This window comes from Xiphophorus maculatus, chromosome 19 (assembly GCF_002775205.1).
Source record: "Xiphophorus maculatus strain JP 163 A chromosome 19, X_maculatus-5.0-male, whole genome shotgun sequence".
Taxonomy (NCBI): domain Eukaryota; kingdom Metazoa; phylum Chordata; class Actinopteri; order Cyprinodontiformes; family Poeciliidae; genus Xiphophorus; species Xiphophorus maculatus.
In genome coordinates, this window is record NC_036461.1 from 26,540,939 (window position 1) to 26,554,037 (window position 13,099).

The window sequence follows — 13,099 nt, forward strand, 5'->3', positions numbered from 1 at the left end:
CGCGCCGCCCGCACACACGTGCGTGTGCAGGAATGCGTGCTGCACAAATGTGGGAGAAGAACTATTGTTTTTTCCCCACGTGAGGAGGTCTGCATATCCAGAAACCATGGTGACCTCACAGTGGACCATCACCTGGGTCCACAGAGGGCAGGAAATAAATGTGACCCTTCCTTTGCCCTTTGCTCCCTCCCTGTCTGTCATCAACTCCTCCCTTCGTTCATCCTTCTGTCTTTCACCTCCTTTACCCTTGACGTAACCGTTGCTACATTCCCAACCCTTACATGCTGAAAATAACCAGGCTGTTTTTCCTCTTTTGACTGTTTTGGGAAATCTGCTACATCCTGGAACTTTTCTTTTCCTTCTCTTCCTTATGCACCCTCCCTTTCGGTTTCACCTTTGCCCTTTTCCTTGTTTTATCAACTATCCCAGCACCTCTGTTTCCCAGCACATCCGCAATCCGATCTATCCTGAAAACCCATTGAAAACCACTCAACCCCATCAGATGGCAGCTGGGAAAAGCAAGTGTGGGGTGGAACTGACCTGTCAACATGTCAAGCACATGACAAAACACACACACGCACACACGTCCTGCCTGCATATACATATATACACACACACAAACACACCCAAGGACGCTCTGGCAGGCCTTGGCCAAAAATCACCATCAACACTCAACATGTTTCACAAGCCAGTGAGGAGAAAACGCACACAAACACTGGTTCATCAGAAAGGTCAGCTGCTTAAAGTCGTCATGGGCAGCAGTTCCACGACCAGCGCGTGAGTTCGAGGCTGCTGGTTTGCTCCGATCAGAGACAGGGAGAAATGAAAATTGAGCGCCGGTGCTGTCAATCAAGATGACGGACGTGGCCTTTCACAGACTCACGATTGTTTGACAGCTGACCCCCAAGTCGAGCCCTCCCCGCCCACCCCGGACAACCCCCCCTACACACACGTAGCGAAAGATAATCACAAGCACTCCAGTCATCTGGATGCACACAAGCCCAAGGGGTTCCAGAGACACAATACCAAAGTCAGCAACTATACAAGTCTGGAGGGGCCCAAAGTGTCTTAACGTAAGATGAAAAACAATGTGTGTGTGAGTGAGTGTGTGCTGACTGGGAAAATAGCAGCACGACTTGTTATCTGCGCCTCTTTAGCTTGCCGACTGTTGCCTGCTGTGCCTTTGTAATGTTAACAACTCAAATACTATACTCGCAAATATTAGAAATATTTAGATTTAGATTATTATTTTCACACAGGGACACAGCTTTTTTTTTATTGCTTTGTGATTGTTTTTCGCTTATTTTATTGAACTGCCAAAAACAAAAACTGCTTCTGCATGACAAGTAAAATATGAATGCAGAACAGCAGGGAAGGAGTGAATCAAAGCCTTAGACACTGTCCGTCAGTGGGGGTTTTTTTTTTCTTCTTTTCTGAAAGCACTCTCAGAACCGAGGCAATATTGATGTAACATGAGAATCATGTCCAAGGGCAGAGAAACCTGTCCCACTCTCAGGCCGAACAGAAACCTGTGGCTCCGGACCTTCATCCTGTTATAAGTCATGGCTCAAATAATCTCCCGCTATAAAAGATCAGGGTCGGTTTTTCTGCTGCCTGTGAAGAAATGGTGTCATGCAGTGGACTGTCACTGATGGCACTCAGGTAGTTTTTGTTAAAAAAAGAAAAAAAAGAAGTTATCAGCGTGGCTAGCTTTATTAAAACAGCAGTTTCCTGGTGTGCATTTTAGAGAATGTAATTCCTTCCCTAAAATCCAAGAATTTATGAAAGGCTGCCAACATTTTCAAATTCAAGCGAGTTTAAAAGCTTGTCCGTATAAACTTAACAAAATAGCTCTGTTGTATAACAAAAGAAGAGGCTTAATGTAAAATTTTCACCCTTCTTGTTATCTCCTCAGAGTCTTACTCTCTCCCGGTCTCGACATGTTATAAAGAAAAATGGGGTTTCCGTTTCTTTACTTTGCCACATTTCTGTGTTCTTCATCTCACTTATACCAAAAAAGCTCACTTTGAGTGTTCATCGTTCAGGAACAACTTCCACTCTGTGTTGTGTGAAATTCTGAGGTTTTAAAAATTTCCAACCAGATGGTTTGTAAAGGCCAGTTACTCTACGATCGATCTGTTTCATGTTTTCTTCATATTGTGCAGCCTGGGTTTTCCGTCAGCGGTCTAAGATTTGGTTTTTCATGCTTCCCAACTATATTTACAGGGAAAGAGAGACTGTAGTCTCTCTTTCGCTGTCTCTCTGTGTCACATGACCTCATCTGCCATTTGATTTGATCAGACAATAGAGGAGATAAAGAGCTAATTAATAAATGACAAAATTATCTTTTACCTACCAATGATATCTAAACAGAGAAACTATATGCTAATGTTAGCTACCCCTTTAGTAAACTGCACCCAATCGATTGAGTCTCAAAATCAATAAACGACTAATTTTAAGTAAAACTGATACGAGGGATAAAAAAAAAAACGTCTGATCGGGACACATCTTGCTCATTCTGCTGTTGGCTCCAATTTGGAGCGCACTTACTCAGAAAACAACAGCACAGTTTAATCAAAAGTTTCAATGACATCCTAACCTTGTCCATTTTTTTTTGTTTCTCACCAATTTTTTGTGTAAAACGTTTCCTCTCACCTATACATCAAAAAAAAAAAAAAAACTTTACAACGTAATTTCTAATATGAAATGTTGAATGATCTGTAACTAATATTCCTTTTAACAGTTTGCATGCGGGACATGTATAGTGAACCCATCTGGTACAGCGAGCTGGTGAAAAAGAGGAAAAGGTGTTTACGAGTACACCCGAGCTTCTGCCTGTCCCGCGTGAGCTTGGAGGAATGATAGCACTTTAATTTGATTCAGAAAAACATTCTCGAGGGGAGCAAAGCTCATTTGTGCCACTAATACATCACTTGTTGAAGTGAGGAGAAACATCAATACAGCTAATATAAAAATGATTACAAAGTACCCCTGGTGACATTTTTACCACTTTGCTGAGCACACCACTTATGATATCGAGACACGCTGAGAGATATATCAAGATATAAAAAGAGTGAGGGGGAGGAGAGAGGTGTGTTTATTCACGCCTGTAGCCATGCGAGTAACTTAGGGGTCTATGTTTGAAAAGTTACTCTATCAACTTCGGCTGATTGGATATTTACATACTGTTTACACATGCATGTTGAGCACGGATCAAATCCAAACAGATGCGCTCTCTTGCATATGCATAGCATGCAGATATTGGCTGTGCAAAACAATCCACAATGAGAGACGGTTAGCTGATGGCTTACAGATGTAGTAGTACTCGTGTCCGGGCCTGAACTCGAAGCCCAGCGAGAAGGGCGTGAAGAGCTGGAACTTCTCTGAGAAGCGCAGGGGCCCGTCGGTTCCACTGGGGCGGTTGCACTCCCAGCGTTTGAAGCCGCGCATCCTGTGCTGGCAGGAAGTGTAGCCTTCGTGGTTGACCATGAAAAGGATGTAGCGCTCCATTCGCCCGTGGGATGGAGGACCCTCGTAGTAAGGACAGTAGATGTCTAGATAGTCGTTGATGTTCACTGCCACTCTGTACTCGCCGTGCCAGAACCTGTAAAACAGAAAAAACCCCAAAAAACTATGGATTAAAACCTCAGTGATTCAACATGACAAGTGTGTTACCCCAAAGACGTGGATGAAGGAATCATGAGGTTTGCTGAAACATAATTCGATTATGTGAGAGACGCAAGAGGAAAGCACTACTTTTCCTGAAAAACTATGAATATTGACTCTCTACCTAATACTGGATTCCTGTATGATTGCACAGCAGAAAGAACCGGGGTGAGTTTGCATCTAATGTAATCACACTGTGTAACGTGAAGACAATTAAATTCCCTGGGGCTGAGATTGATTAAACTAGAATTTGACTGAGTGTAATTGGATCAAACTTTTTTTTTTCCAAAGTAAAATGCCCTGAGATTAATTTATCTGTAACTTTAAATAAACTCAGCTGATGTTGCATAATTTCGATAAAAAAAATAAAAAAAATGCTTGCAGCTACATGTGGCTCTTTAGGCCTACCATAGTGACTCTTATTAATATTGGTCTTTACTTAATATCTGTAAAGAACTTCCACAAATGAAGGACACTGAGACAGCACCCATTTTTTGTCATTAGATCACAAATAATATTTGTTCAGTTTTCACTTTAAATAAATATGCAATGATAAATAAAAAAAAAAAAATCGCTTTTTGAAAATATTTGACATTTCTCTTTGCTTAAAAACCTAACAATAAGAAGGAAAAAAAAGTCTGCAAGTTCTTTGACCATAAAATAGATTTTGTATGGTAGGTATTTAAAAAACTTTATAAAAGTTTGGCTACACTAAAGCATGCACAGACACCAACTTGCTAAAGTAAAGGGGTGAAAGCTTTGATTCAAGGGTCTTTTCCCAGTGAGGGAGCTTAAATGAGCTTGGTGGGATGATACTTGAGAGAAGTGGGTAAAGTGATGTTCAAGAGTAGGCTGTTAACATATTTTAATCCAAAATATGCAAAGCTGGGAATAGTAGGTGTTCAGTTATTTCAGTACGCGCTGATTACTGAGGTTGGCATAAAGAAATATGTGTGAAAGCGAGTAAATAACGACATGCATACAGTATACTACATAAAAATGTTATTTCCTTTCTATATTTTTTCATCTAGAAAATCAGAAGTCAAAGTACTTCTGATGTAAAATGCTGGTACAGGAACACATGTGAAGATGCCTGAGCTCTTTGACACCTCCGCTCTTCTTGCTGTACGTAGCAAAACTTTGAAATATACGCCTGTGTTGTTTCACCTAGACAACAGGCTTTATCTCTGTGCTTCACTTTGTGCCAGAGCTGCAAGTATGGAAACTAAACTTCAGAAGCAAAAGAAGTAAAACTCTTGCTAACAGATTAAAGTTGTGGAAATTAATTATTTTATTACCCAGACTTACAAATGTTTCCATACCCCTTCAACATATTTAGCAGTTTCTGAGTACAACCGCATATTTATTGTGTGCGGTGCCAGCTTTTGATATGATTTCCTGCATTTTGATTGGTTGGTTGGTGAAAGACAAAGGGAGTCACCCAGAGTGCCGTTCATGCAAGAACCAACGCAGTTTGTGTGCCAGACCAACACAAAGAAGCACGTTATTGTTAAGGAGAAGTTCATTTGTATTCATTGGTGAACATACAGCATCATGAAGACCTGGGAACAAAGCAGACCGGTCAGGAATATAGCTGTGGAGTCGTTTTTGGTCAACGATTTAGGTAAAAACAATATACCAAGCTTGAACAACTAACACACTTTTCAGTCTATTATCCAAACATAACAAGTGCACACAACACATTTCAGATGTTGATTTGAAGATTTTCTTATTAATCTCTACTTTGTGTTGGTCCGCAAGATAAAATCTAAATAAAAACATTAAAATTTGTGGATTCAACCCAACAAAATGCAGAAAATTCAAGGGGTTTGAAAAATAAAATGGAATAAACTCTGTAAAATAAACAGGCCACAACTAACATGTTTTACTACTTATATCAGAAGTATATTATATTTTTGGGTTTTTGCAGGTGAGATAAACGCTTTTTAGGTTGAAACTCGTTTGAAGATGGAAGTATATCGCCTTCCAAAAGTAAGTCTTTGGAAAATGTTGTGGGTGAAAAGGATACCTGGTCCTATATCTCTATATGATATTTTAACAGTGTTAACATCACATGTCACATTCATCGAACCTTCGGTGACAACCTAGTGAGAGTCAGAACTCGTCTCGGCCATAGAGGTGAAGCAGCAGCTTCTTTTTGACAAGGGATTTTTAAAGTTACCTAAGAAAGTACTGCCTTTTATGACGCTTTTTTTTGTGTGTGTGTGTGATGCAGTTTGGGGTTGATAGTCCATTTCAGTCACTGATCTGTGCTCAGAGGAATCTCCAGGAATCCTCCAGGGATTAGAGTTGGTCTGAGGAATGAAATGTGGCTTTGAAGTTTGTCCTCTTTCTGAGCTTCACTGATGTCTCCGTTGTTTTGACGTGTCGAGTAAGAGGTTGTTTCTGCGGCTGTTCCTCATCTCATGCTGGTTCTCGGGTTTTATTGAAACAAGGAAGCGGTGTTTATCGTCAGCACAGCCTGATTCTGAACCATACAGTAACATTTGAGCTTTTTCTTAGGTTAATTGCATGCTTTGGCAAAGGTTTTCAAGATGAATATATATGTTTTTGACTAAAAGCCATGAAAATAATATCTTTGAGTTGTGTTTAATTTTTGTACGAAAATACAAGACATATTTGTCAAATATAAATGCTGACACGTTTGTTGATACTCATGCTAAAGATAAGTAAAAATGTTAAAAATAAATTCATCTTTGATTTTAGTAGCCTAATGTAATACTGAGATTTTTTAGAGAAGGATAATTTAATAAAGTTAGTCAGTAGGGACGAAAGAGGCTCAGTAGTTTTCACAAAATTACTTGCACCATAGTTCATGGTACCCATGCTGTCAATACTCTGTATAAAACCCATTTGTCAGTGCAACAGAACTTTTCTAATTTTACAAGATTGGACCCAGGTTGATCTTTGACCATTCCTCTCTACACAATCTGTCTATCATCTAAAGGTTTTGGTCCTCTCTTATGCCCTCTTCCTTCTGTTCAATCTACAGGTGTTCATTATTTATTAAGGTTTAGAGATTGTGAAGGCCAGGAAAAAAGTTGATTCAGTGTCTGGTGAAGCATTTCCATGTTGATTTTGGATCACCAATAATGACCCATTTTCAGTTTTGTGGCAGTCAACAGGTATTTGAAAATGATCACAATGACACACACGAGCAAGGGTTTCAGGGTTCTCAGCATCATAGATCCCCTACTGTATTAAGCAGCGTCACAATGTGCTTTTCCACATACTTCTCTCTTAAAAATCACACCAAACCCCTCTGGATGGCTTGTTGCCAAAAACACCCCACGGTCTCATACCCTCATCGCATCATTGTGTGTCTGCCTTGCCTTCCATGAGAGCAGGAAGCTAAGCTTTTATTGGTAAAGGCTCCAGCATCACCATCCTACACATTTCACACTTTGGCATATATTAATTTGATCAACAGCTAAGCAGTGTTTACACAACTGATATTCTGATATTGTAGCAATGAGTCAATAATATTATTTTATGCAACACTATGAAGAGGCTCTGTCTGTGTTGACCGTGAGTTAAAGCACCTCAGCATGCAGATGCTTGAAACGGAAAGTGAAACTGACAGTTTGACCAACTTTCTGGTTAATTTCTGGTTAATAGAGCATGGAAATGACACTCTGATTCAACCAACTTAACTTAAAGATGGAAGAAAGAAAGAGGACAATTTCACGGCCAGAGTAACACACCCCGTTCTCAAGTAGCACAATGCGTTTGATTCAGAGGGTGAGGGCATCAAAAGCGACACACATGAAGGGGTGACCGTTATAATGGCGGTAGGAGTTTGTCCAATTGGTGGGTTGCCGGTTTGAAATCCTGATCTGTTTGTATTTGTTTTTGAGTCCTTGAGCAAGACACTTCACCCGCCTTGCCTACCGCTGTTGATTAGAGCAGTAGTTCCCAAAGATTTTCTTCTGGGCCCCCCTCTGGATTACAATAAAATCCCCCCCAAAAACGAAAAAAAAAAAAAAAATCAACTGGCCACACACATTGTTCAACCAGACATAAACCTATACACATATTTTGTTTTCAAACTCCACTGAAATTTATTTCACACTTCAGGTTGCAACAAAACACAAACCATGTTTACAGTGAAACACTTTTGTGTAACTGTTTTTTTTTTTTGTGCTTTTTTGTCATTCATCCATACCGCTTCCTGTGCCCCCCCCCCCCCACCCCCTTACCCCCACCCCCTGCAATGGCACTTTGGGAACCACTGGATTGGAGGGTCCAGAGGCACTGATGCCTGGGAACCTTGCTTCTGTCAGAATGACTCAACGTAGCGTAAAGCACTTTGGAGTTCTCTGGACTAGGAAAAACTCTCCTCAAGTACAGGCCATTTACACAAAGTCCTCATCTGACCTAAGCACCCAGTTCACAATCCCAGGAGAGTTTAGTAAACTCCATAAGTTTCACTTTGCCATGACATCTGTTCCAAACAACTGTTTAGCATATAGCCAGCGTCTAACTATAGTTGTTATTGAGACACTGTGTCCCCAAGATGCCATTCTTTGCTGCAGTTCTCTAACTGTGACACTTGAAGATTTGACTGTCATCATATTTACTGTGTTTGGTGGCAAGACAAACATGGCTAAAAGTTATAAGTATCTGCATCACGTCATATTTACAATGTCACCCAGCAAAAGAGTAAGTCATTGCTTACTAATTAGAGGCTTTTAGAACCTTCTGAAAAAACATTTAAGTTTATTTTCAAGGAATTATTAGGATTTCTTACAAAATGTGTCTGTGTTGGAACTTTGATTTGTGCAAATTAGGAAGAATTGACCAACTTTGTGTACTTTTACCATTAATAACCCTCCATAAAAGTGAAATAACTTTGAAACATTCTTCAGTGTGCTGTGTAACATCTTGAACAAAGTTAAAATGAATCAGTGTAATATCAAATGTCTCGGTGGACATGCGCACCCCCTGCTGCAACCACTTCTCCCGGTGTTTGTCATTATCGCCGTCTCTCTCCGTGGCAACAAGATCAATTTAATTTCAAATGTACCACATCAAATGGATTTAAGCTACGGCAGATTATCAAATCCTGTTTCGCGAAGCTCAACAAATTTGAGACGCGGGAAAGCACCTTCAATCAAATGAGCATAAACAAAGACAGGGTTTGTTTTGTTTTTCGGGGCAATCTCGCCACCGCAGATGGTCCGTGCGCACACGCAAGATTGAGTTCTTTTGAACAAATTCATCATTTTCCTCCTCACCTTGGCAGTAATTGATTACTTGGAATAAAGACATTTTAGCCTAAGCTCTCTTGGTTAGCGGGATATTTAGCTTTGGGACAAATTATCCCTATAATGGCAGGCCTGTCTCCCTCCCAGAGGGCAAATCAGGAAGTGAGTTAGATGTGAAATGAGCGCATTCATGCTTCGGTGCCCTATCAGAGCACAGCCCGCCGCTTCTAAAGGGATCCTTGAGCAGATCATTTAGAGACATTGATCCACCGGGGAGCTCCTCTCGGCTCGCTCTGCTCCCAATCAAGTCTGATTAACTACTAAAGGGGAAAGGCATGGAGAGAAACAGCAAGTGTGATGCACAGAATGAGAATAAAAGCACTTCAAGGAAAGAACAGACGGGAAAAAGACAAAAGAAGCAGGCAGAGGAGAAATGGAAATATGCCTGGAACGAGGACAAAAGAGGAAAAGGAAGAAGAAAAAGACAGAGAGGGGAGGGAGCGGACTCGGAAACATGGGGTAATGAGATTGCATTAAAGGTGGAGGCCAGATGGAGGAAGAGCAAATAGAGCAGGAGTTTTTGTTCCTGTTTTGTTTTAATTCTGACAACTGTGGTTTTCCATCTGAGGAAAATGTTCTTCGCCTATCGATTGTACAATGATACCTTTAGGGATGACAACCATTTTGCATTAGCCGTTTTGAATTTACAAGCAGGAAGTGTGTGTGTGTAGCTACCATGGCTGGGTAAATGGTGGCTTGGTAAAGTGGGTCTCGATTAGCGAGGATGCTAGGTTCGAAAAGGGGGCTAATGTGCCAGGATACATTAGGTCGCATTAAGCCACTAAGCGCTCTGGCCTGCTACTTTGACACCGTCTGCATTCCTAATCCACCAAGGCGAGGGGAAACGGCATGTGGACGTGTGTGTGTGTGTGTGCCCAATGCTGTTGTGTCACTGCACTCCGAGATCTTAAACAGCACATGTTGATGCGAGGGCAGGTTTGTGTGTCCCGCAGCCTCCATCTTGTCTTCTCAGGCTGTGTGTCATTCAGAATTAAACACACACAGTGCACCAGCCAAAAAAGACATGGGAAAGCACTCACACTTCCTTCCTGGCTACTTCTCAAACAGCTATCCTCGGTGTGTGTGTGTGCGTGTGTGTTAGCCGTGTAGGAATTGGTGAGTAGGAGCTTCTTTTGATGAGCAAAAGTGTGTGTTTTGGACCTGTGAAAATTCGAACAAATTAGTCAGGGCTAATAAAATGCAGAAAATCCAATGAGCCAGACTGTACAAATAATTGACCAGTCGTTATTTCTTGAAGGTTTGAGGATTGACTCCATGTTAACTACTGCGACCATTTATTTTTTCATCATCTAAGCGAATGCACTTCATGTGTGTCTTCATGTGACCATTTGGTGTTTGTTAGCGCATGTGACCGTGATGCAGTGCAGGATTTTTGGCTGGTAGCTGAAGCAGAGAAGCAGCAGTGTTGCTTTGAAAGGGCAGAAACATTTTTATATTATTGACCATAATAGCAATTTTAATACTGGATATTGATATTGACCCAAATGTTCATATTGGTGCATCAATATGTAAAAGAATATTTCACAGCCTGTGTAAGCTTTTGTTGAACACTTTAAATCCATGAATGTAATTAATGGTTGCTTAATGGGATAAGTAGAGAAAAATTCCTCTCTGGTACTGTCACACTTCCTTTTTTTTTTTTTTTTTACAGATAATTTTCAGTTTATTTGGTCTTTCATCTGCATTTCTCATGTTTTGAAACAAAATGCCTTTCCAGTGAAAAGCATTTCATATGGACGTTTTTAATGAGTCTTATGCATGTTGATCTTCATATCATTTTTTTTTTTCAGAATAACACACTTACGAAACGTAAGTTTCAAAGAAACACACACTTTGAAACGTAATCAATTACAAATTTATTGATGAAACCTGACTTAATGTCGTGTTTTGATTGTTGATTCTATGTTGCATTGTGTTTCTGTGTTTGATATGATGTAAAGCACTTTGAAATGCCTTGCTGCTGAAATGTGCTGTACAAATAATATTTGATTGATTGATTGATTGATTGATTGATTGATTGATTGATTGATTGATTGATTGATTGACTTATATTAAAGTCAGATTTGTTTAAGATGATTAACAGTCCCTGTTCCAGTAGAGTGGAATGAAACCTATTTTTAATTGTAAAAAAATAAAAATGTGGTTTTGATTTCTGTACTTTGTATGAACGCTGAGACCAATAATAGTGTGCACACTTTTTTAAAAAAAGAATAAGAATGTGATTTATACCCAGAACATCCAAAAATGGGAGGATCACTCACAAACAATGTGTTTGATTGAGCTTTGAATTTGGCAGTGCATTCGTTGCATTTTTCCCATTTCACATAGTCAGAGTGTAAACTGTGGTTTCATTGGCACCTAATCTCCCAGTGTCCCAGATTCTCCTCACATTTCCACTGGAATTCCATCCTCTGTACTGCAGTTGGAGAATTTGGTGTTCGCGTTTTACTTCTCGTCTGCTTTTAATTAACCTGGTTAGCCGCAGGGGCAACGAATATCACAAAACACTAAACAAGCTTGTTTAAAAGTGTCGAGCACGTCGCTGTAACAGGAACTGAGAGACGAAAAGTGGAAACGGGCTTGAATATATATTTTTTTCCTCTTTGTTTTTTCCATGTACAGTACCAACTATGTGTTAATCTGTGTGTAGTGGCTGCTCTCCAGTATTCAGTCATCAACATCATCTCTCAGCATGGCCGTGATCAAAGCATATGCTTGGAGAAGCATTGGATATTTACTATGCCCTCCTGCGTGCTAAACAGAAGGCTGGATCTACTAACACATCAAAGGAATTTTCCCTCTCTCCGTCTCTCCCTTCATTCTCTCCGTTTCTCTCTCCCTCACTATGTTAACTCCGTCCCCATGCATTACTTTCTTGTTTTCTCCGGCTTCACTTGATCTCTCTCTGTCACTGCCACTAATGTGCCCTTCACGCGTCAGACTTAGGGGGAAAAAAAAATAAAAAAAATTCAGTCAGCCTAAATGCTTGAAAGATTTTGGTAAAAAAAAAAAAAAAAAAAAAAAGAAAAGTCAAGTGGATGAAAGTGGTTGTCTGCATACTTAAAATACACTTTTGAAAGATCGTCTTCATTGGACAAACATTCCTTCAAACAGATATTAGTCTCAAGGTTATATTATTAGCATGGCTGGAAAATAACGCGCGCAAGTGCAAGCTTGCATTCACAACTGTGGTTATCAATCAAAGTCATGCTGTGTCGTAGCCTGATATCACCAGATTATGATGGGTAAGGCAAGATTGCAGTGATTGGAGGAAAGATTAAATGTAAACTGGTATAATTTTGCAGAGGACATCTTGGTTTCTGCTGTTTTGCTTTAATGTGGCTGAAATCCTAACTGGGTTGGAGAAAGCACACGGATCCAGCCGCTTTGGCTTTGAACAATCAATATCCCCAGCTGACAAATGCCACTTCTAACTCATTAATAATTGCATAATAGCACGTTGTTACATGAATATATTGATACATTATTTAAAAGGCTAGAGACATTTTGCCTACTTCTGCTTCTCACATTTTATTTTAGTTGTTTTTTCAGTAAAGGATGAATATCATCATATCTTAGATCCAGAAAGCCTTAAAAGCCTGAAAGTAAAAAAAAAAAGATAAACAAATCAAAATCACCCTTTTCATTGATTTTTAAAGCTTAAAAGTAATTTGAAAAATGCAACATTCCAAAAACAGATCTCTTTAAAACAAAAATACACCACCTATTGTGTAATCATCCATATTTACATATGTGAATGATTACATAACATACGTTTATTGTTTTAATCAGAAAACTTCAATTGATGCGCAACATGGTCAAAGTTCATGCAAGAGCTATTGTGATAGCTCTAGTGATATCACCGACCAGACTATTGCTCACAAATAAAACCACAAGTTTGTTTGTGAGCATAAAGTTTCTGAGGTAAGACGATGTGTTTTCTAACTGTAGTTTTTTTTTTCTTTCTGTGTCCTCCTTCATTAGATGAGGGTCAATTTATAAAGTTAAATCAATCGTTGGTCACTAAAATGCATATTTATGTATGCAAATTAGCTGCAGCCAAGAATTATTTTTCCCCCAGTGTCTAAAATTTAATCTATTAAATTCCAAATAGCTTTGATTTC

At 39.7% G+C, this 13,099-nt stretch overlaps 1 protein-coding gene across 2 annotated transcripts in view; it reads right to left on the minus strand.

The window, feature by feature from the left end:
• The window catches only part of LOC102231931 (ephrin-A2-like), a 111,662-nt gene that overhangs the window by 9,822 nt on the left and 88,741 nt on the right, over positions 1-13,099 (minus strand). For both annotated transcript variants that reach the window (XM_005799253.2, XM_023353148.1), the window contains exon 2: positions 3,312-3,604. In XM_005799253.2, the coding sequence (XP_005799310.1) occupies positions 3,312-3,604 (293 nt within the window). The remainder of the gene's footprint in view (positions 1-3,311; positions 3,605-13,099) is intronic.